This window comes from Lolium perenne, chromosome 7 (assembly GCF_019359855.2).
Source record: "Lolium perenne isolate Kyuss_39 chromosome 7, Kyuss_2.0, whole genome shotgun sequence".
NCBI lineage: Eukaryota > Viridiplantae > Streptophyta > Magnoliopsida > Poales > Poaceae > Lolium > Lolium perenne.
Window position 1 is genome coordinate 24689594 of NC_067250.2, and position 24591 is coordinate 24714184.

The 24591-nt window shown below is 45.8% G+C and overlaps 2 protein-coding genes and 1 long non-coding RNA gene across 12 annotated transcripts; 2 read left to right on the forward strand and 1 right to left on the reverse strand.

Moving 5' to 3' along the window:
* Nucleotides 1–9352: 9352 nt before the first annotated feature.
* On the reverse strand, nucleotides 9353–10889 carry LOC127318078 (probable cinnamyl alcohol dehydrogenase 8B). Its single transcript, XM_051348701.2, has 3 exons — nucleotides 10556–10889; nucleotides 10354–10467; nucleotides 9353–10265 (listed from the first exon to the last, which is right to left on the reverse strand). Exons 1-3 carry the CDS (start codon nucleotides 10636–10638, stop codon nucleotides 9401–9403), a joined length of 1062 nt encoding a protein of 353 aa, XP_051204661.1. The 5' UTR covers nucleotides 10639–10889; the 3' UTR covers nucleotides 9353–9400.
* A 3257-nt stretch (nucleotides 10890–14146) lies between these two features.
* LOC127318077 (UDP-glucosyltransferase UGT13248) lies at nucleotides 14147–17624 on the forward strand. Its single transcript, XM_051348699.2, has 3 exons — nucleotides 14147–14825; nucleotides 16647–17031; nucleotides 17137–17624. The coding sequence occupies exons 1-3, from the start codon at nucleotides 14166–14168 to the stop codon at nucleotides 17472–17474; spliced, it is 1383 nt and encodes a 460-aa protein (XP_051204659.1). The 5' UTR covers nucleotides 14147–14165; the 3' UTR covers nucleotides 17475–17624.
* Nucleotides 17625–19331: 1707 nt separating this feature from the next.
* On the forward strand, nucleotides 19332–24276 carry LOC127318076 (uncharacterized). 10 transcript variants are annotated; one of them, XR_007861659.2, is made up of 8 exons: nucleotides 19332–20011; nucleotides 20106–20304; nucleotides 20644–20694; nucleotides 20827–20885; nucleotides 20990–21128; nucleotides 21216–21506; nucleotides 21662–23445; nucleotides 23989–24276. It is a non-coding gene; the product is annotated as an uncharacterized lncRNA (long non-coding RNA). The 10 variants fall into 10 exon arrangements; XR_007861657.2 differs by lacking the exon at nucleotides 20990–21128; XR_007861660.2 differs by lacking the exon at nucleotides 20644–20694.
* The last annotated feature ends 315 nt before the right edge of the window (nucleotides 24277–24591 follow it).

Here is a 24591-nt window from a genome sequence, read left to right on the forward strand (position 1 = left end):
ATCGAGGCAACTCAGACCTCATGAAGTAAACTATCCAACACATGATTTGGAATTAGCAGCAGTTGTATTTGCACTCAAAACTTGGAGACATTTTCTCTATGGAGCCAAGTGTGAGTTCTATACAGATCATAAGAGTCTCAAATACTTCTTTACTCAGAAGGAACTCAACATGAGGCAGAAAAGATGGCTAGAATTAATCAAGAATTATGATTTGACCATCAATTACACTCCAGGAAAGGCCAATGTTGTAGCAGATGCCTTAAGTAGGAAGAGCACTGGAGGAGTAGAACAAGAAATATCACCGGAGTTGAGGAAGGAAATAAGTCAAGCCCAAATACAACTTTGGGAGAAGGAAGCTCATGAAGGACTATCGGCTTTGCAAGTAGCCGATGAGCTAAATGTTAACTTGAAGAATGAGATAATGATGGGTCAGTTGGACGATCCATTCATCGTAGAGGAGATGAGAAGGATAGATGAGGGAAGACCATCAGAATTTCACCGCGGAGAATCGGGATCATTATGGTTCCAGAAAAGAATTTGCGTTCCGGATATTGCTGAAATCAAGGAAGTAATACTCCGGGAAGCCCATCAAACACCATACTCCATTCATCCGGGTAGTACAAAGATGTACATGGACCTAAAGGAGTTATTCTGGTGGAATAACATGAAGAGAGAAATAGCACAATACGTGGCGGAATGCCACACCTGCCAAAGAGTGAAGGCTGAACACCAGAGTCCGGCAGGGAAGTTACAACCTTTACCCATTCCAGAATGGAAATGGGAGGAGATAGGAATGGATTTCATCACCGGACTACCCATGACCAATAAAAAGAAGGACAAGATATGGGTAATCGTGGACCGGTTGACGAAAAGTGCACACTTCTTAGCGGTAAATCAGCAGGACAAAGGAGAGAAACTCATCGATCTTTACATCAAAGAGATCGTGAGTAAACATGGAGTGCCCAAGAAGATCGTGTCGGATCGAGGATCCGTGTTCACGTCAGCATTTTGGAAGCAATTAAACGAAGCTTTAGGATCCAAGTTGGACTATAATACCGCCTATCATCCTCAGACAGGTGGACAAACGGAAAGAACTAACCAGATTCTAGAGGATATGCTTAGGGCTTGTGCCCTAGACTTCGGAGGATCATGGGAGGAGCACTTACCACTAGCAGAGTTTTCATACAATAACAGCTATCAAAGCAGCATCAAGATGGCACCGTTCGAAGCTCTGTATGGAAGGAAGTGTAGATCACCGATATGTTGGTATGAAGCCGGAGGAAGCAAAGAGTTCAACCCTGATTATGTCAAGGAAAAGCAACAAATCATTGACATTATCAGGGATAGGCTCAAGATAGCCCAAAGCCGACAGAAGAGTTATGCCGATCAAAATAGGAGAACATGGGAGCCACGAGTTGGAGACATGGTATATCTTAAGGTAAGCCCGATGAAAGGACTTCAGAGGTTTGGAGTAAAAGGAAAGCTAAGCCCTAGGTACATCGGACCTTTCAAGATTCTGAGTCAAAACCGAGGGTTAGCCTTTGAATTGGAACTACCGGGAAGATTATCTCAGGTTCACAACGTATTCCATGTGTCACAACTCCGAAAATGCTTGAAGACCCCAGATGAGCCAGTATCACATGAAGAGCTTGAGTTACAACCAGATTTGACATACATCGAGAAGCCAGCGAAGATTCTCGAGGAAAACTGGAAACAACTCAGGAATCGAGCTATAAAGTATTGCAAGATACAATGGAAGCATCATCCCGAGAGGGAAGCCACCTGGGAAAAGGAGGAAGACCTGAGGAAAACATACCCCGAACTTTTCAGGTATTACAACCACAACTTCGAGACGAAGTTTTCTTTAAGGGGGAAAGGCTGTAATGTCCCAGGTTTAGAGACGATCGAGGGGTAGATTTTAGAAAGGGATGTGCATTGCATTGTAAATTACGGGGAAATTTCGCGCTTTTAAAACAAAACTGCATCGAAGGGGGACAGGTTTCTCTCTCGACACCTTACAGGGTTAGGGTTTCGAGAGTGCGATGAACTTGTTCCTACTTGTCTAAATTAGGGTTTTGAGAAGAGAGAAGTGGAATTGCATTGAAATCATAAGTTGAGTGATTGAATTACAAGTTAGGTTGTTTGAATGAATTCAAACCAAATTTGAATTTGAATTTCAAATTCAAACATCAAATGATTATCACATAATTCAAATTTGAGATAACTTAACAAATAATTATAATTAATCAAGATTATAAGTAATACAACAATTACATAAAGCTCATTAAGGAAAACTTGAGCTTTATTGATAATCACACACATAATACATTGTCTTTACAATATTCAGAATTGAATTATGGAATTACAACACATTACAAGAATTGAATAAATAGAAAAATAAAAAGGAAAATTACAAGTATTTAAATGACCTAAACTACATTGTGATCTTCATGAATTCTTTGATCAAGATGATCTTGAGTTCATCTTGAGCATCTGCTTGATCCCTGCACACATACACAACAATCAAAGTATTAAGCCAAGTGGCAAAGCCACTTGGCAGGTGAGCAAACAATTGAAATGAAGAGGATATTATCAAGTCCCTGTCGAGCTGATCCATCTCACAGGCAGAACCAAGTCCAAGTGCACAGCATCAGCACACACACACAGCTAGGCTGCTCACACAGCAGTGTGCATGCAGCACACCACACACACACAGCTGGTGAGTCACCACAGGCTGCCAGGCCCTGTTGTCGACCAGAGATGGAGGTGGAGATCATATAAAGTCTCCACAGTAAACCCTAGATCATCCCATCGACAGAATTGCACTGGTAAGTCACCAAGAACAGCAAGAACAGGAAGAACAGCTTCACTGTTCAACCTGCTCCATCACACCACTGAATTAAATCAAGCTTCACAAGCTCACCAGGAGGAGCAGGGCAAGCAAATCAACCATAAGATCAACACAGAAGCAAACCCTCTACACCAACACCAAATTCTAGGAGCTGGAGTGAGGTATACCAAGCATCATGAACAAACCAGATGGTTTTGTTCATATATAAGCATATGCACCAATCATACTGAAGCAAAAAGGGTATGAAACCCTGGATGTATCATCATTTGGTTACTAAACCAATTGGTGCCAGCAAGTATAACTAAGGCTAGAAGGAAATCAAACCAGGGAACACTGGTTGTGACAACACAGTGTCACAACCAGAGAAATCCAGCATGGATTTAATCCTATGTAGCCACCCAGATTCACCAAGCACCTATTAGTCTAGCTAAACCATCAGACTGATAGGCAACATGTGCCTATCTTGTTTATCAACACCAAAGTCACTGGTAATTCACCAAGTGATTAGCCAGTGAGCACTTAGTCATCAAAGAAAGCCAACACTGGTGGGAGCCACCCTAACAGCAAGAAATTACTGACAGGGTTACCTCAACCACTTCACAGAAGCCCACACATAAGCCATAAATAATTATCATTACCTAGATGGGTTCAAAAGGGAGCTAGGGTACCCAACTGATGTTGGCATCCCTCTAGCTTCACTTCAACAATCTATATGATCATTACTGCTCAGCAGTTCACATCAATTATCCACTCAATCAATAAAGGCAACACAGATAATTGATATTAACAAGTAAATCATGAAACAGACACTTGCTAATGATCCAAGTGGATCACTTTGCAAGCAACAAGAAACCTTGGATCGGGCACAACCTACACCGGCACAAGGCATGATGATACCCGAGACACCAAGATAAGCACAAGCGATTAACCATCAAGCTAATGATGATTAGATAATCATCAGAGCTTGCTAACTCATACTACTGATTGCTACAAGCCAAGCATAGCATCATAAAATAAATCAGCCACTGAAGAATTACACACAAGTCTCAACTGAATAAATAGATACTGAAGTCATAATTATATGATTGTATCCAGAAGCACATCAAAGGCTTGATGAACCACTGGATCATGATAAACAAGTAAAGCACTTAGTGCTCATCACCTAATCATACAATTAAACCAACAGTAATGCTCAATTGAGCATACTCATGAATTTGAGCACAAGGAACAGCATACCATTGCCCTGGCACTTGCCAAATTGCAAGTAATGCACACAGAACCCAAGCCAGAGCAGCAAACATGAACACACTTGATATCTAGCAAGCTCAGTAACAAGAACAGAGCCACAGAGAGGGAATTAAGCAAGAAAGGAGAGCATGGCAACCAATTAGATTAGGAATGCTTGCACAGGGATATGGCAGAACATCACCCAGCAATAGCACATGCTTAGTGCAGGCAAGCAAAGCACAGTAGCAAAGCATGAGCATGAGCATGAGCATCGGTACAAGTACATGAACTAGAACTAGGCCATGGCGGCGGCGTAGCACGGACACCAGCATCGGAGCAGCTGACAAAGCGGCATACGCACACACACAGCAAGCTTAGCGCAGCAGAGTAGCAGCAACAGCACGGCAGGCCCCTCCACGAGGAGGGAAGCCATGGCCAGAGCTCGTAGAAGAGGAAGAAGAACAAGCACAGGGGGTAAGAGAGAGGTGGCGCGTGTACCTGGAGCGAGCAGACGACTGGCGCAACCATGGCGGCCACGGCGGCGCGCGCCGAAAGCACGGCGGCACCTGGCCAGGCCAGGCCAGGCTCCGCCTAGTGCCACAGCACCCCGCACCACGGCGGCGAAGGCCACGGCGGCGCCATCACACCAGAGGCGCCAATGAGCACCGCACCAACGAGCGGACGAAAACGATGGGGATCGGCGAAGGGGGCGGAAAGGACCAGATCGACGCCGATGATCTGGTGCGCCGTCACGAGGCGGTGCAGATGCGCCCCATCTCACCGCCGGCGATGGCCGGAGGTGGCCGGAACAAAGCGGCGACGGCGCAGGCGACCACCGCGTCGCGGGAGAAGTTAGGGTTTCGCAAGAAGGGAGAGGAGGAGCGCGTCTGGGTCCGACCGAGCCGGTTGGGGCGGCTCGGGTTAGACTCAACCCGTTGAGCCACCTGACAGGTGGGGCCCAGGGGTATTATAGTCTTTTCACAATTCAATTAAACTAGAAACTTTGAAATTCAATAGAAAATTGATAAGAGCTCTAAAAAAATAATTAAAAATATGAAAATTGATCAGCATAAAATTCTCTATTTAAATAAAATACCAAACAGAATTTTTGAAGACAATTAAGAATAAGTCTTAATTGGATGATTTAAATAATAACTTAAATCACACATATTATTTCCAATAATGAAAATAAGTCCATTAATGCAATTGGACTTTAAAAACATCTTGACAATATTTCAAGATTGTATTTTACCCTAAATTAAGTATCTCCAAAATTGTTCTTAGTATTAACCCTCACATGAAATAATAACAACATCGGAAGGGGGGAACAAACCCTAAAACTGGAATCATGCATAATTGCTTCTTTAACCATTGCCCTTATCGGACAATGATGCTATTTTTCAGAGACAGAGGACAAGGGTCAGTCCACACCTTCCAACTGCAAAACTTTGCAGTGTTCAGGCAAGTTCATCACTTTCTCATGTCATTTGAGTATTTCTATCAAATTACTTACAAAGTATTATGGTTATCACTATTGCATAAAAATCAAAACCACTACTTTCATAACTATGAATATGACTATGTGGTGGGCAATGGAACCATGGATTGTGTTGATATGGTGGAGGTTCCATTGCAAGGGTTATATCCATCTAGGATTAAACAACAAATGTCGCCAGTGATTCTTGTGCCGTAATAACCGTGTTAACCATAAGATCCGGAGTGGGACGGAGTAGTCAAAAGTGTTTCCACCTCTCGTTCATCAACGGATGCGCTTTACCGTAGACACTTGTATCTGTCAGGGCAAGCGGTTGGCTGGGGAAGCCTTAAGTCCCCACGGCATAGTCCGTAGACACTTGTCGCTCGAAGATCAAGCGGTTGGCTGGGGAGGCCTTAAGTCCCCACGGTATTGCGGTCTATGATGGGTTGCAGCTACCGGTGAAGGAGTTTGGTTCGATCCCAAACTGTCGTCGTGGTCGGGGTCCACCCGTGAGTGGGAATAATGGGACCGGCGAGGACCCAGGGTCGGGGCATGCAACAAAGGGTGGGTGTTCGAGGTAGCGGAGGAACATGATTGGCTAGACCTTATACCGGGCCTCACACCGAAGGAAGTGTGGACGGGAAAGCTGCCCGGTTGGCACCAAGGTTAAGATCTCTTATGGGTAAAGCAACACACCTCTGCAGAGTGTAAAGAAGCTGTGACTGTCACTCCTTCGTTCGGGATAAGGAACTGCGAACGCGGCCGGAAAGGAGCTCCATGAAGTTCTAGTAAACCGGTGAAGGCTGACGGACATAGCTCTTTGAAATAAAAGCAATCTCTTGAAGAAATGTTTATCAAAACCTGCATTGGTATTAGACTTTCTGGTCTAATATCGTAGATAGTGCATTAAACACCTCTTATCTATAATGAACTTGTTGAGTACGCTCGTACTCATCCCAATCTTAAATCCCTTGCTTAGATTGTCTGAATCGTCTGGAGGAGGACTACGACAACACTGAAGGAGCCGAGATCATCGGCTATGAAGAACCAGACCTCTCTGGAGGTATTGAAGGCGTAGACTACCTGATAGTCTACGGAACCGGCGAGGCTTCCGGAGGAGATCAAGCCTAGAAGCATCAAGAAGTAGTAGTAGCCGAGCAGCCCGAACTCTCAATACTTAGCTGCTCAAGAGAATAAATGTACAACTTAATTAGACAGCTATATTGTAAGCTAAGTTGGGTTCGCCTCGAACCCAGGAGTATACCTCTTAGGACCCAAGAGGAGCTCCGAGACGATATGTGTATTATGCTTGTAATAATAAATGAATGAGTTATGGACCCGCTATGTTCTGTTGTACTACTCTGAGGGATGTAATATTTGCGGAATGGTACTCCGTGAATGTTATATCAACGACTGGCATACTACAACATGCAGTGGTATGCAGGGTCACCACAGAGGTCTACCCGGTTCTAGTTGAACCGGTGGCAGGGATATGGTCCCTTGAAGGACCGGTTCCCCTCCACCTTTGCGCTCGTGGTCAAACCCGAGTGCTTGATCACTCGTGCGATGGCTAGGGGGACTTGGCATATTCCCCTGAGACAAGCCCTTGGGTGTGGGGAGTTGGTGGTGTGACGGGATCTGCTGCGAGAGATTGGGGTTTGCCAGCTTACGTCAGAGCTAGATTGTATTACCTGGACACTAGAACCTTTGGGAAAATTCTCTATTCGTTCTCTCTGCAAGAAGCTTTGCTAGGGAACCCCTAGAAGGCACTTTATCGATTTATGGATGGTTTCTGTCCCTTTGAAAATCCAGGTGTTCCTCTGGCAACTTGTTCGGAAGCGTCTTCCATCCAATGACAACATTCGTAACCGTCATGGTCCATCTTCGCGGAGATGCTCCTTGTGTGACGAGTGGGAGGACACAAATCATACCTTCTTTTACTGCCCTTTGGCCAAGTTCATGTGGAATGTTGTTTGAGAGCTACTTGGGCGCGCTTGGAATTCCACATGCACTGCCGGTGTGTTTAGATTTCTGGATAGGAAATCTAGCTAGTCGAAGCAGGTTATTTTGATATGTTGTGCTTCCCTCCTTTGGACTCTATGGAACATCTATAATAAATTCACGATTGAAAGGAAATTCCCTTCCCAACCAGATGATATTGTTTATAAACTATCCATGTATTTGTAGGTGTGGGGATCATGTGGTGTTGAACGTGACGATTGGCCGAATCCGGGCGCTTCATGCAGAGCAGAGAGAGTGCTAGTTGTCACGCGGTGTATCCTTTGTTTGTGGGTGTGTGTCGCCTGGTGTTGGGGACCCAAGGCGTCTATCGTTTGTTGCTTGGACTAACAGCTGAGTGTTGAGTATCTTTTTGTGTGTCGTTTGGTTTGTATGAACTCTGCCATGTTGTGGTTTTATTAATTTAATTAAAGATATGGATACATCTTAAGCCTACCATAAAAAAAAAAACTTTACCGAAACCCAAATGCCAAGTTTTTCTTTACAGCAACCCAAATGCCAAGTAAATAAGAACACAAAGGGAATCGAAGCCATACGCAGCATTGATGATTTCACTGGAATGCTACACACACAACCCACGTGGGAATAACAAGACCAAGCTAGTGTGGACTAATAGAACCCGGCGGTATGTGAACCTGGGGCTTAACTCAGCTTCTGATTGGTCCAGAAAATATACGTGGGGCCAACTGCTGCAGTGTGCTGTACCTATGCCACAGTAAAATACATATGTGGTCCTCCCCCATCCCCCCATCGCATCCTCTTCTCTGCCACCTATCCATCCCCATCGCGGTTCAAGGCCGTCGTGGCCGACTGCGCCGCGCACAGCCGCATGCGCCTGCTGCTGCACTTCCTCGGTATCCTCCCCGTCGCCAAGCGCCGCCCAACCTCGACGCCGCCCGTCCTGGACGCCACGTCGACGGCGCCCTGTCCTCGACGCCGCCCGTCCTCGACGCCACATCGACGGCGCCCTGTCCCCGACGCCACGTCTTCGACGCCAGCTCGACGGCGCTAGGTCCCCGTCGTCGACCCGTCCTAGACGGCGCCCTGTCCCCGGTGCCGCCATGTTCTCGACGACGCCCCCGTCTCCGACGCCAGATCGACGGCGCCATGTCCCCGACGCCGATCCGTCCGAAACGGCGCCCTGTCCCCGATGCCGCCGCGTCCTCGAGGCCGACATGTCGTCGACGCCGCACCCGTCCCCGACGCCAGCTAGACGCCGCCCTGTCCCCGACGCCGCGCCGTCCCCATCGTTGCCTTGTCCTCGACACGGCCCTGTCCCCCGACGCGAGCCACGCACCGGATCAGGCGCATCGACAGCGCCGCTACTCGAGTCGCCCTCCGACGCTAACCACCACCGCGCGGGCCTGGCCATGGGCGCACCACCACAGCAGGAACGCTCGCGACGGTGTCCGCCTCCGCCGTCCGCCCGCTCCTCCGCCGACCGCCCGCCCGACGGCTGCCGCGCCTCCGCCATCAGCCTCTCCTCGCGCTCGCGCTCGCGCCGCCGCTGTTCGCCCCGACGGCCATCTACTACTGGTGACGTTATTCTGGAGGAGTGGAGGACTGAGGAGAGATATGGCGTGATTTGGGGAAGACCCCGCCGCCCCACTCTTCTCTTAACTGCATTTGGCCCACCTCTGTATTGTATCTGTATCGCGCGTGGGTTTGGAAAAGTAGATCAGCTGTTGTGTGGGCCCCAGCAAACACATGGACCAATGGCAGCCTGACTTCCACCAGGAGCATATGCCGACCAGTTCACTTATGCACTTTCCGACCAAGCTAGAGGTTCACACACGAGATAACCGACGCGGCGACGCGCGTCCGATCTACAGCTGGCTTCCGGCGACGTCGATGACGAAGCGGTACCTGACGTCGTTCCTCTGGAGCCGCTGGACGGCCGTGTTGACGTAGTCCATCTTGACGACCTCGACGTCGGCCGTGATGCCGTGCTTCCCCGCGAAGTCCAGCATGGCCTGGCAGTCCCTGATGCTGCCGACGAGGTTCCCGACGATGCCCTTCCCGCCCGGCACGATGGCATAGGCCGGCAGCTCCAGCGGCTCGCTAGGCCCGCCCACCAGCACTATCTGCCCCATCGGGCTCAGCACGTCCAGCAGCGGCACGATGGGGTGCCCCGCCGACACCGTGTCGATGATGCCGTCCATGGTGCCGGCCGCAGCCTTCATCTCCTCGGGGTCGCTGCTGAGCAGGAAGGCGTCGGCGCCGAGGCGGTCGAGCGCCTCCTGGCGCTTTGCGGGCGATGAGCTTATCACTGTGACGGTCATCCCAAACGCCTTCCCGAACTTGATGGCCAGGTGGCCGAGGCCGCCGAGGCCGACGACGCCGAGGTGCTTGCCGGGAGCGTTGAGCCCGTGCCGCATCATCGGGGTATACACCGTGACGCCGGCGCAGAGCAGAGGCGCCGCCCCGTCCATGGGCACGGTGTCCGGCACGCGGAGGACGTAGTCCTGGTTGACGACGAGGACGTCGGAGAACCCACCGCGTGTGTTTTCGCCGTCGCGGCCCACGCCATTGGAGGTGAGCTCCAGCTTGGCGCAGTAGTTCTCGTAGCCTTTGCTGCAGCTGATGCACGTTCGGCAGGAGCCGACGAAGTACCCCACGCCCACCGTCTCGCCGATCTTGAAGCCGTCGACGCCGCGGCCAATGTCGGTGACGACGCCGACGATCTCGTGCCTGCATGCGCGCAGTGACTGATGTATCATACTGGTTTGCATAGGTGCGCGCGGATCGACGGGTGCTTATAAATTCGTCTACTACTCACCCGGGAACGACGGGGTACAGGGTGTTGCCCCAGTCGTTCTTGGCGATGTGGAGGTCGGTGTGGCAGATCCCGCAGAAGAGCACCTTGATGGTCACATCGTCGTCCTCCTGAACCCTATCGTGCATACGGGAATTCATCACTACTGTATGTACTATCAGCACTAGCTATTCTTTTATCGGGGAAAAAATATGATAATGCAGACCTTCTCGAGAAGCTGTACGGTGAGAGGTGGCCGGAGGTGTCTCTCGCGGCCCAGCCCAGCGCTGGCAACCCTTCTTTCTCCATGGGTGACTCTTCCTTTGCTACTTTTGATTTCCTGTTCAGGAGTCACGCGGTGATATATACTGCCAAGCTCGAAGATGTATACTGTACTGCGCAAGCTGCAGTATAGTATGAATCTCACTCTCTCAACGGCATGCGAATCAGCCAGATAGTGCGTATCTCGTTGATTCTCCACTCTCCAGCTACAAGCCTCAAGGTCAGCGAATCTCAATCGATCTAACACATCTGTCCCAATACCCCCTTTGCTCCCTTCCTTCATTTGACTTGATAAAAAAACAGTCCCATGCCTCGCTCGTTGCACACTTATTGTCATTTCTTTTACATAGAGCCAACTTACTATGCACGAGAAGACCATGATGAGCCATATACATGTACTAACAATAATGCTAGACCTACAAAGAAGTTGGAAGGCTGGTAGCTGGCAGCCCAAATGGGGGTGATTCGCCGCGATCGTCGGTGCTTACCCCCGTATTTCCCAATTCAACCACGCTATCTTTCTCCTTGCGTCCCACGCCAACCTACACGAGATACCCGGAACAAGTCAATGCATCACATCCAAATGTGGAATTACATGGTCTACAAATATAAACCAATATGACTGAATAGACCAGCCAATTATATTTGACACCTCACTTTTTTTTGCGAAAATTTCACCGATCTATTGTAGGTCTGGTAGCATGCAAAATAACAAGTTCTAGAGAAAAGTACTAGTTGGAAATCAGAGACCTACGACACCTCCTCCGAGTTGTATGACTACAGTCTTCGTCGAACATTTACAGAGAAGTGTCATTAACATTATCCACACACGGGCTGGTGTGGAACATGACTTCGTCGACTTCTTACGTCTAGCACGGCATCGGCACCATCGTAGCCGCAAGGGACGCCTTTAAGAAACATATCACATGGTGCTCCTTGATCGCCGACACCTCATCACCGAAGGCTAGATCAACATGTTCGTCATCAACATCAACAAAACAATCTCTTCAACACCACGTTGTTGCCGCTACATCCCCACACAAGGATGGACATCTATCCTCTGACAGTACTACTACAGGACGCGACACAACACTGACGACGGTATCGACCACGTCTGATGGCTAAGACTGCATAGACACATTTGCATCACTATTTTCCTTGACCCCTACAACAGAGCACACAGTCCTCTCAAGAAACTTATGTGCTTGGTGGGTTTTCCTCCAACCTTGGAAAAATTAGTGGTATCACCTACAACCGTGTCCTCTGACACTTTCAATACGCCCCTAGAATGCACCCTCAAAGTTTCAAAAAAAAAAGAATGCACCCTCTGGCACCCGCAAGGTGACTCTTCAATGATTGTTGCTTCATCGAAAAAAGTCACGCATAATTTTATCACCGGCAATCATGGATACACCTATGACGACTATATAATCCATCACGGCTACCTCGACCACAGCTACTCTCGGGTACATCGACATCACAACTACGTCTACAACATTATGTAAGCTAAAATTCCGTCAAAGATGTTTTGTCATCAACAACGTCCACAGCATTTCTGTTGTGACCGCGGGAGGGAATATAATGCATTAGAAGCGGACGTTGATGATGAAAAGGCGGAGAATACAACATAAGTGTGAACTTTCAATCTAGTTGCAATCATTCACTTTAGGCCCGCTACAAACGAGGAGGGGTGTTAGAATACATGTACGATTAGAGAAAGGCAATGATGTTCTTGTATCTTAAGTCTACAAATTTCCCTACAAGTAATGTACCTCTATATATATCCACGAGGGTCATCACAATAAAAACGAAACAGTTATATGGATTCATCTATTTTGAAGGTTGTGCCTTTCTAATCCTAATGAGTGGGTGGAATAATAGATTAATAGCCATGCACACCCGATCGAGTTGCTCCAGCGGTGGCTCGACGAAACCCTTGTCGCCGTTGTCCCCATCTTCTTCCCTCCTGCCACACCTCATGGTCGCAGGCATGCAAAGCCTATTTGGCGGACGGAGGTAGGCTTGCCTCCTTGCGCAACATCAGATCGTACGGATAGCATATTGTGACGGCCCTAGATTGTGTGCAACGGAGAAGTTAGGACACCAGGGTAGTGGCCCCAAGTTCTCTTCCAGATGGTAGTTATGTTATTTGGGGGCAGCACACAACGATAGAACTATTATCCGATGTGGCCCATGTGTGTGGTCTATTCTGTTATTTCTTGCGGTTGTGCGGTGATGAATTGACATGTAGTGACGGCATAGCATGACCTTGATTAGGTGACGCTACTTGAGTGCTAGTTCTAGAATTCTAGGGGTGAAAACTCCAGGACCAACCTTTATTGCTTGAATGCGGCAATACCACTCAATGTTTCATTGTTAAAGACATTGTGTGGAGTTTTCTCGGACTTCTCTTCCAGGTGAAAACTCACACTTTGCGGTTCTTTGCCGTTTGTTTGGCATGGTAAAGTTCTGGCGGAATAAAGTGGTGCGGAAATAGACACGCCCGGGAACCTAGGAGTCGAGTCGACGTGGCCCAATTTCTTTGCCGAGTGTCCATGAGATACACTCGGCAAAGACCTGACATTTTAACGTCTCCGTGAAGAGCTGCCACCGATCCACTTGTCCCATGAATTGCCGTGCGTTTATGCTTTGCCGTGTGCCTGAAACTGTGTTTGTCGTGCCCAACTCTTTGCAGTTTTATTTTTTTAGACATTGCCGTGTGTTGTACCGTTGCGGCCGTGTTTTTAATTTTTGATTTATGCAAGGCAAAGTCTATCTCTAAGGCAGACAAGCACGACAACACCCCATATTCCGGTTGTGGATGCAACATGCCGGTGTCAAGCATTATTTCCTTTTGTTGGAAATGCAGCCCTCATTCCTTGGTGGTTGTACGGTTTGTTATATTGTGATCCAAATTCATATACTAAAGGGAGGCTAACTTCTGATGAGCGGAGCGAGGCCCGTCGCCGAATCGTTGCCACCGCCTATATATACATCTTGTAAGCTGTCGGCTAGGGTTTATCAGAATATAAGATAACCCACGATGTTTGTAACACTCTCCGATATAGTGAAGTATTTTCTGGCTGGCGCCCGTGGTTTTTTCTCCTTCTGTGTTTGGAAGGGGTTTTCCACGTTAAATCTTGTGTCTCTGCTACGTTTTCTTTTATCGTTTTTCGTTATTTGCTTATCGCGTTTATAACACGGTTGTCCCGTTGATTCTTCTTTTATACTACCCCAATATTTTTCTTTTATGGATCATAGATGTTTTCACTAGCTTTTGATATCTTCAAAATATTTGCTTCATCAAAAAAATATAAGAAAGGCAAGGCTAAAAGGGTTTTGTGTAGGCCATAATAGAGCCTACCACAAAGATTTGATCATCCCAAAATGCACGCCAGTCACGTTTTGGTTGTTGCATTGTCAATGGAAGGCGTGGATTATATAAAAATTTCATGCACGCCACCCTGCTTCGCTCCTTCGACTCCTATTTATCCGTCCATTAGCCTACCACATTGGGTATACCCTGACCCAAGAAACCCAAACCAAACTGAACTATGGAGAGTACGCCGACGGCCGCCACCGGCTCGAACGTCTTCCTCCTGCCGTTCCCTGGTTTCCAGGGCCACGCAAACCCGATGCTGCAGTTCGGCCGCCGCCTGGCGTACCACGGCCTCCGTCCCACCTTGGTCACCACACGGTACATCCTCTCCACCACCCCACCCCCTGGCGAGCCCTTCCGCGTGGCCGCCATCTCCGACGGCTTCGACGCCGGCGGTATGGCCTCGCCCCCAGACGCGGAGTATGTCTCCCGGCTGCTGGCCGCGGGGCCCGAGACGCTGCGGGAGCTCCTGCTGTCGGAGGCGCACGCGGGGCGGCCCGTGCGCGTGCTGGTGTACGACCCTCTCTTGCCGTGGGCGCGGCTTGTGGCGCAGGCCGCTGGTGTGCCCACCGCAGCGTTCTTCTCCCAGCCGTGCTCGGTGGACATCGTCTACGGCGAACTGTGGGCGGGGCGGCTGGCGCTGCCCGTGACGGACGGGCACGAGCTGCTCGCGAGGGGAGCGCTGGGTGTGGAGCTGGGGCCGGAGGACGTGCCACCGTATGCCCTGGTGCCGGAGTCGCAGCCCCTGTTCCTCAAGGCGTCCATCGAGCAGTTCGAGGGGCTGGAGGAAGCCGATGACGTGCTCGTCAACTCCTTCCGCGAAATCGAGCCAAAGGTGAGCCTTGTGCTCAATCGTTTTATTTTTATTTTTTTCAGATGTGCTCTCAATAGTTGCAAAACATGGAAAAAAAATCTACAAACATGAAACCTGCACGTGAGCGTCCATGGTTTGAATTCATAGACTCTCTCCTAATAGAACTTGTATAAAGTTTGAGCGCTCAGGATTCGCTGACGCTTGCGAAGGCAAGTCAGCGAAGCTACAGTGTCGCTGACTTAGCCCCTCTAGCCGTCGGATGTTAGATCAGTAGTGCAGAAACGATGCTACAGTAAAAACGTCCACAGTGATTGTTGCTGAAAGCGGCGATTTTACGGCCGGGCTAGGGTACCTACGGGCACTATATTCACCGTACAATCAATGCTTTGAGATTGGTGACCCTTTGTCATTTCTCTAATATAAAATTAATAATTGAAACACAAGTGAAAAATTTATAAAACTAAACATGGGTAACGTTTTGAAACTGTTTGGCATAAAGTGGAACTCCTGATGTCATTGCTGTATGTGTCACACAAAAAATCAAGTTCCAGTTACATTTCAACTATATTTCATAATTTTGTTAAAGAATTGGTCAGCACATGGATAACGTCACCGCTGACGTCACTTCGGTAGGTAAAGAAGCCGGTAAAATGAGGTTTCGGATTGCTGCACGGCTCAACAATACTTGGGTAAGACTGAATAATGATATATGCAGTTTAATTTACATCCATAGGCTTCCAATGACTGTAACTTAGCCACAATAAGTGAGCCAAGCCGCACCAAAGTTTGAGACGGTTGCATGCCAATGTGTGTAGTGTTTTCATCCTCCCACCTATCCATAATAATTGCCGTGGATTCAGAAGGAGTGTTATTTTTTTTTCCTATGTGGTCTACAAAAGATGAAAAATTAGAAGATCAACATTTAAGTTTGATGCATGCAAACATTTATATTTTAATTTCAATTTAAAATTTTATAAAATTGAAAATCATACGGTATTAAGACCATACTGTTATCATAATACTCCATCCATTCCATAAGTCTACTCGTGGTTTTAATTTAAATTTTAACTAAAACCACGATAAGAATTATGAAACAGAGGGAGTTTATGATCCTTATGGTTCTGGATTTATTTCAATAGAAACGATCCATAAATGCCATTTACCAAAGATTGTGCCGAAATGATCAAAATAATCAAGAAGTGGAAAGAGAACCATGCCTACATCACCCTTTATTTTGAACAGCTAAAAGGAATATTTTACAACATCAAAGAATTCCCATTTTTCTTCGTGTACAAATAGATGTGAAGTAATTATTTTGTTTCATGGATGCAACATTTTATGTTTTTTGTGGGTATACACATCAACGTTTTTTAATGAGCGGGACACATCTATATATACCGATGGAAAATTGAATATTTGATATTTTTGGCTCAATTTTGAAAATAATCGTCTACTTGTAGCCCAAGATCCAAACTATCACAAATCAAAATAATACATTTTGGAAAACCATAAATTGCATTGTTTACTTGATATATACGAATATTTTCCAATGGAGTTTCTTCAATAGTTATTTTAGGAGAGGAACGCAGCACCAAAAACAGTTCGAAATATTTGCAACGGCATGAGAGGCCCATGTACTACAAGTACCTACACTTTCAATGAACATACACACATGTTACTCAACTAGGACACATCCAACTGACCAATGATCAATTTAATCCAGTTCACGTCTGGATCTAATCCATGTGAATCTATTCTAATCCATTGGTGCCTATAATTAATTGATTGCAATTCACTGGTTTTAAAGTGAATTCAGTATTTGACCATTTGCCAACCGTGCAGGAGGCAGACTACATGGAGTCAACATGGAGAGCAAAGATGATAGGTCCGACCTTGCCGTCATTCTACCTTGATGATGATCGTCTACCATCCAACAAATCTTATGGTTTCAACTTGTTCGGAAGCGATTCACCGTGCATGGAGTGGCTACAGAATCAGAGTGTTTCCTCTGTTGTGCTTGTATCATATGGGACATTCTCTAACTATGACAAAACCCAGCTAGAGGAGCTTGGCAATGGACTATGCGATTCCGGCAAACCTTTTCTTTGGGTTGTAAGGTCCAACGAGGCACATAAGTTATCTCAGGAACTCAAGGTGAAATGTGAGAAGAATGGATTAATTGTTACTTGGTTCTCCCAACTTGAGGTTCTAGCACACAAGGCCATCGGTATTATCTCCACAACTATATTCCCTCTTTCTATGAAAATGATTAACAATATTTGATCAAGTGACAAATAATAACAGATTTATTTCATTCATAAACTATATGTAGGTTGTTTTGTTACCCATTGTGGGTGGAACTCGACATTGGAGGCAGTCGTTAGCGGTGTACCTCTCGTGGGAATTCCACATTGGGCGGACCAACCCACCATAGCAAAGTATGTGGAGAGTGTGTGGGGCATAGGTGTGCGTGTCCAGAAAGGCAAAAATGGATCGCTAAAGAGGGGTGAAATCAATCGGTGTATAAGAGAGGTCATGGATGGGGAGAGGAAGGATGAGTACAAAAGAAATATTGTGAAGTGGACCCAAAAGGCAAAGGAGGCAATGAAGGAAGGAGGAAGCTCGGACAAGTACATTGCTGAATTCGCTGCCAAGTATTCATCAATTTAAAGTTATAACACAACAATCATTACGGTAAGACAAGCAAGCAAGCTATGATTTTAGCCCTAAACATGATTAAAGAGGACAACATTCCTCGTATGTAATTATAGTGCTATTTTCTTACCCTTTATAAGGATGCTGAAGTTTGCATATATCAGCAGCTAGTATGTGAAAATATGAATGGATGGTATCAGTTTTATTTTGAAGCTGCACCAATTCAATAAGTGGTATAACATTTACCAGATATTTATCTGATATGACACTGCGTAACGTTGACAACTTATTTCAACCTTATAAAACATATGACATGCAAGTACAAAGTATGTATTTTGTCATCATAATAAAACAACCAAAAACTTATTCTTTCGGTTCAAATTTGACCGGTCTGTCTGGTCAATCATCTAAGTAGCTTTTACCTTGTATCCACCTCCTACGGTTGCTAACGTATTTGCCAGCTGGTTACATGGTATCGATCAGAAAGTTAGAATTCTTATTAAGGTGGGAGCGATTGATGTTATTTGATCGATTTATCTACGTAGATGAAAAGTATTAATTAAAAGATATGCATTTTCTCTAATGTAGGTCATCTATCAGTATATAAGTTTGCTCCGTTCGTGGCAGTCTATACGAGTAAAAAATCGAGACCTATTTATGATATTTACATAATTCAAAGACACGGCGAGAAATATCTTTATCCAACATGGATAGAAGCGTGACCTGCGGATTGGTCCTCCAACATTATAGTTTACTTTTTTCGATTTGTTGCGGCTATGTATTTGAGCTATTCGTAATATTTAAAACTTTTAAGTAATAAAGCGTTATTTATGGGGGGGAATTTTTCTTTGATAGTTCTCCTAAAATGATCTAGTCATTTTTACCAAGCTCCGTGACTCTATTCTTCCGCATTTTTTGTGCGACTTGTAAGCCTGAACTGAACTCGATCTCACAGGGATTTAAGAGAGAGAGAGAGGGGGGAGGGGGAGACAGAACACGATAGGTAGGGGACTTGCGGCTGTCGGGGAAAACCGTGCCACGATTGGGCAGCGATGGCGGCGTGAAGCGTCGCTTTCTTCTTGAAGGCATCGTCGTCGCAGTCCGCGGGTACTCAATCGTGCTGCTCCGGGGGAAACCCTAGATTCAGCCAGGATCGGACGATGACGGCGCACCCTTCGTCGTGCTACCTCTTGGGGCATCGTTTTTGGAGTAGCGGCTAGATGGAGGTGGTTTTTGGTGGAGTGGTGTTCATCTACCACGTTGTCGTCGATGTTTCTCAGCGGCGTGGAGCTGCGGGGTATTGAAGACAGGCGAGGACTGTTGGACGCGTACATGATGGTGGAGCTGTTTGGTGTTATGGTGACATCTACCACGGGCCTGGCATGGTTAATGCGTTGATCTCGCTTGGAGATGGGTTCGAGATAGATGACAGTTACGAACTCTATGAAGTGTGCAATGGCGCACTCTAAGGGTTTTGCTTTTTGGATGATGTGTGTTGGTGTACTGTCAGGGAGTATGACCTTGTTCATGGTCCCCCCTTCATCGTAGGTATATCGAGTTGTCGCTAGGAAGGAGGCTTCGAGTTGATCTTTGTATTCCCCTTGTAAGGTATTGCGAATAATTTAATAAAGAAGAAAGTTGTGTACATCTTTTGAATGCAGAGGCTGAGGCTATGCTCCTTGATAAAAAAAAGGTTTTGGCGCAGAGTTATATTTGCATTTCTTACCTTTTATTCAGAAACAAGTTCAAATGGCGCCAAGGCTTGCGCTACGCCCCGACTGAATAGTGCCATTCCATGTCTTGGGAGGTGCCCCGCTGTGATCCTAGAGACTCTCTCAGATCGCACATAAAGAGAGCTGTCAGATGATCTCTACTACTTAAAAAGAAGGAACATGTTCCCCCTTCTCCCCCTGCTTTGGTCGTCCTTTTGGTCGTTCTCTATTCTCACCATCGCCGAGCATTTTTTTCCGCACGGGCTCACCTGGGCCGGCCCAGCTACCTCGTCACTGAACCGCACCTGAAACCCTACCGCCCGCAAAGCTCGTCATCCGACCGCCGCCTTCACGCACGTCTCGCTCGCCTCCCCGCGTCCGGCCGCCGTCTCCCTCTGCCCCCCTGCGCCTCGGTGCGCCTCGGCGCGGGCTCCTGGCCCCCGCCATCGAGCACCTACAACGTGAGCCCACCGCGGCGGCCGACGACAAGGCCCCGCTCGCCGACCTCTCCCTGCGGGAGCTCCAGCTCGTGCTTGTCTACTTCGCGTAGGAGGGCCGCGACGCCTCCTCGAGGTGTTCGATTGGCTGCACCGCACCGACTACGTCGACGGCGAGACCATGGAGCTAATGACCGCCATCGCCTGCGGCTGGATCAAGCGCCTCGTGGGGGCCGGCGGCGACGTCTCCGCGCTGCTCGAGGAGATGAAATCGGAGGCGGTGTGGTCAGCCGGCCGAATCGGTGGCAAATGACGGCGTGATCTGCTTCTGTTCTATCATGTCGAACACGGGTTTCCAATAGTAGCGGCATCTGGTGACTTCGGTGACCTCAGCCCATCCCCGGTACCTGAAGTTTTGCTCGTTTCAATTTGTGTGCACGAATTTTATATGGCCTCCCTAGGATCTGATAATCTTGCTGTAAACAAATTTTGCAAAGAGGTGGTGATCTGGTCGGTGAAGGTACACGATTACATCCCTAGCCACCGGAGGAAGGACCACGAGTGCAGCTGGCCTGCCGCCGCTTCTCCTACATCTAGCGCTGGCCGCCACCACCATCTTCCCTATCGCCGGCGTCCGGCGAGCCCCGCATCCTTCCATCCCCGCATCAGCTACCCGGATGGCTTCCTTACATCAAGGTAGGCCGGGGTACTTCCTTACGTTTTTCTTCTCAATTTTTATGGTTAAAACCAGACCCGCTTTTAGGTATATTTGTGTAGTGTGTTATTATGAAGACTCTGTCTCTCAGTTTTAGGATAGATTAGCTAATTTAGAGTTTGTTTTACAACGACCTGAGAACCTCATTTTCCATGATGCTGGTTAATGGTTCTGAATCTTGCGGGTGATTGCTGATAGTTCATAGGACTAAGAGTGTAGCAGTACTTTTGTGGGGAGCAATTGCCTTCAGTTTTTCTCCCACTCAATAATGTGCATGTCTTGTTTGATCTTTTACTGACCTCTCGTATACGTATCTGTAGATTTATAAGTTTGACTGAGTCTACAGTAGGCATTGTTCAGTATATATGCAGGTTAGCTCTTTTTACCCAATTTATTAGTAGACGATTTCAAAACCTGATAGGAACCTGAGCTCCATAGTTTAACATGAGGTTATCTTTCAAAGAATAACAAGAATTTTATTTATCTCAATGCATGGAATACAGCCCTGCGCTAACTCAACTGATTCTGGAATTCATCCTCCATCTTTCCAAGCGCATGGGAGGTTTGTGTTTACATGGATGAGTGCCCTATCACTAATGTTGTAACTCCTATACTTCTGAAACTAATGAGGAAATTTTGTATTTCACACTCTGCCTGTAAACACAGAAATGGAAGGTGCTCTATCACAGCAAATACCTTATATTTTTTGGCTGCACATTTGAAGCTTCCTTTTTTGAAGAACAAACCTATGCACTTCACAAGAAGACACTTCTTCACATGTTCAGTATCATTTAGATAAGAGAATGTACATGATGTGGAACTAATGAAATTCGTAGCAAATATATGGAAACTGAAATATTGGAGTGTGATTGTTTGATTCGTCGATTTTGAGATTCAAGGACTTTGCTACCAAGAGTACGCGGGCAAGCCGGAGCTGCGGCTGTCCGGTTGATTCGGCCAACCAAGTGTCCTTCTGTGTCATAGATAACTACTGCTACAAGGGAAGCAATGAGGTTTCAGTGTTATCCAAATGACCCTAACCCAAAAAAAGGTGTGGTACCATTCATCATCTGGTTTTTTCTTTATTATTCAGTGTCGTTTCTAGTCCATGATGGCATCACATTCCAAGAGATCGTTGAGAGAACATGCATTATCAGTATGGGGGGATATTATGAAATTCGCGGTAAATATAATTTAAGTTGTGTTCGAGTTATTGTCTGATACCTTGATGTTCAGATTCAAGAATAGCTTTTCCAAAGTTATGGAGTAATGCCGTATATTTGCTAGCTGGTGAATCACCATCTTTTTTTGCTCTTCTTCCTCCACACATTTGTGCAGGGTGAGGCGTTGAACTGAAGCTGGCCGCGGTCCTGGCCCATAAAAGCTCCAACGGGCGTGGTTCTAGAGTAATACGATGGCCTACAAATGTGCAGCGGATCGCAACTGAATGATAAGTTTAATATTTCTCTGTCAAAGAACAATTATCATATTTACAATACGTATACAACCTCTAGCCTGAACACTTTCTATTTTTGTGTACAATATCCTGTGAATAAAAATGTCAGTGCTCTTTCCAAGAAGGAAAAGAAATAGAATAAAACTCTTTTTTGTTGCCTTCTGTGAGCAAAAAAAATCTCTTTGCTCAGACATCAGATGTACTATCCCTGGTTTAATTTATCTCTATCTCTTCTCTACTACTTAAAAAGAAGGAACGTGTTCCCCCTTCTCCCCCTACTTTCGTCGTCCTTTTGGTCGTTCGCTATTCTCCCCATCGCCGAGCATTCTTTTTCCGCACGGGCTCAGCTGGGCCGGCCCAGCTACCTCGTCACGTGAACCGCACCTGAAACCCTACCGCCCGCAAAGCTCGTCATCCTACCGCCGCCTTCACGCACGTCTTGTATTTATGGTGCATTTCGTTTAACATTAGCTGAGTTGATTCTGAAAAGAGCAAACAAATTCCTTGTGTTGGAGCACTCTCGATGTGCAGTCAGTGTCGAGTCTGTGTCTTCTCTCTACGGGATGTATTCTCACAAGGACGCGGACAACATGTAGCTAACTGGTTACTTTACAAAGTGCAAGTTTGCATGGTTCCCTCCGTGGTTTGTCGCTGGAAATTCAGAGGTTAGTTTGCAAAGAAATTTCTGAAATATCTGTTAAGACAAAACTGCTAATTATGCAAGACAGACGCAGATACTTAAGCTCTGATGATTAAGCCATTGCAGGGATAATTTTTTTATTGTCTCTGTTGATTAAACCATTGCAGAGTCAACCCAGTAGTTTGTACAACCAATTTGGTTCTATACAATATTATGGAGATTCTTTGTAGTTACAACTCACATTTGTATCAAAAAAAATTCTACAGGGTGTTTGGTACTTCTATTTCAAAGTAAATTAGCCATTTGCTACATATGATTGAACTATGTTATATAACCTGAGTGATGGTCCAGGTTTAGCGACGCCTGCATACTGGAGGCGTGGTTGTGTATACTGGAAACCGAAAAGCCGATTTCATTTGAGAAACTACAGTTATACCTAAACAAACGATTAAAAGAAGCAATATGAATGCTTGTGCCAGTTTATGCTATGAAAAGAAGCCATATGAATTTCTCGATTGTTTGTGTAAGTTCATGCTATGAAAACAAGCCATATGAATGTTTGATGTTTAAATTTTCTATTTTAGAAGAATTCTAAAATCTGCATTTAATTGTGGCACATTACGTTTTCCTTCATACATTTGCATTTCTATTACAGATTATATAATTGATGGAACACTTTAGCAAGTCTGCTAAAGTACTAGACATAAGGGGAATGAATATTTCTGTGAATGAGAATTGTGAGAATATCAGACTCAGATGAGCGTTTAGTAAAGCTTGACAACAAATGAGAATTGTGGTATGCAATTAAATATTCTGATGTAGTGAAAAGGAAAGAAGATGATGAATGTCCATTCATTATTTTGTTGAGATGTTTATCACTTTACCTTCATGTTTTAACCATTTTGGTTTGCAGGACAACAAGAAATCCACATTCAGTTGACAAATATACTTGCGGTTCTTCATCTGGTCTAGCTGCACTTGTGTCATCGGGGCTATGCTCAGTAACAATTGGGGCAAATGGTGTAGGTTTGTATACATAAATCTGTCAGCTATGACTAGATATCACTTTTGTGTGGCATAGGTTTTGTTAGGATTCAATCTTCCGTTTGTGTAATTGTTGGTTTCAAGGCAACATTCAGATGGACATATATGAATGGGTTAACTAAGAAATGTTCGTCTCACAGGATATTTACCAGTGTTCCTTTTAGGGGTCATAATTTATACGGATTGGGAATTTAAAATACTTTAAAACATCACTCCAGTAAGCTTTACTAACTTATGTTATCACTCCAAGCGATCCTAATTCAGCGAAAATGCTGGCAATTGGGTATGCTGATTCTATGCAGAATTTTAGCACCCATTTTTATCACGGTATTCAATTTAATGTTCAGTAAAATTCAATTACTCATCTAACACACAAGTTCCTAGCTACCCCAGTGTCGAGGCACATGTTCTGCAAACTATAGCTCAAGCTTTTGTGCCCTAATTCTGTTTTGTGCTTTGTTCTTCTCTCGTAAATTTCAAGTTATGTAAAGTTATTCAAATGTTATTTTTCTGAAATTTTGTCAGATGCTTTCTTCACCTTTTGCACCCTCAGTGGAGGATGACACACTCAGTACTGAAGATGGATTTGGTGCTCTGCAGTCTGCATAAGTACCATTCTAGGTTTCAGACCGAGCAATGTGAATCGTCAAGAATGATCTTGCTAACCTAGACCGTAGTGTGTCAAGTGCGAGTGTGATGTTTAATTCAATACTACCAGTTGAGTGCAAGATTGTAAGAGCTTGGTTTTTGTGAATTAATAAGATAACTTTTTCAAAAAGAAAAGATAAAGCATATCTTTATATGGTGAGGGTTTATTTGCTGTGAAATGCTTAACTACTTCACTTGGTATGTCTTCTAGGAAACTATATTCTGTTTCCATTGAAAATATGTGTTGATTCCATTAACTCGAGAGGGTCATTATATGTTGCAGGAAAATGAATTGGATTCCATTTACTTAATGAAAGTCCCACTAATTGTCTAACACAGAGATTACTTGCATGATGGAAAATCTCTAGGTAAAGCTGGTTCAGGATATATGATGGAAAAAAATAAAAATTTCAGTGGATCGGATGTGTTATCTAAAGATGTATCGGATGGTTATTTGAAAACACAAATCAACTTGCTTGC

Bases quoted from the DNA above. Each gene is read 5' to 3' on its own strand.
- LOC127318078 (XM_051348701.2), bottom strand. From the start codon at position 10,638: ATGGAGAAAGAAGGGTTGCCAGCGCTGGGCTGGGCCGCGAGAGACACC. The intron at 10,468-10,555 runs GTCTGCATTATC...TATGCACGATAG, and splicing joins CCGTACAGCTTCTCGAGAAG to GGTTCAGGAGGACGACGATG. The intron at 10,266-10,353 runs GTGAGTAGTAGA...GCGCGCATGCAG, and splicing joins CTGTACCCCGTCGTTCCCGG to GCACGAGATCGTCGGCGTCG.
- LOC127318077 (XM_051348699.2), top strand. From the start codon at position 14,166: ATGGAGAGTACGCCGACGGCCGCCACCGGCTCGAACGTCTTCCTCCTG. The intron at 14,826-16,646 runs GTGAGCCTTGTG...CCAACCGTGCAG, and splicing joins TCCGCGAAATCGAGCCAAAG to GAGGCAGACTACATGGAGTC. The intron at 17,032-17,136 runs GTATTATCTCCA...AACTATATGTAG, and splicing joins TCTAGCACACAAGGCCATCG to GTTGTTTTGTTACCCATTGT.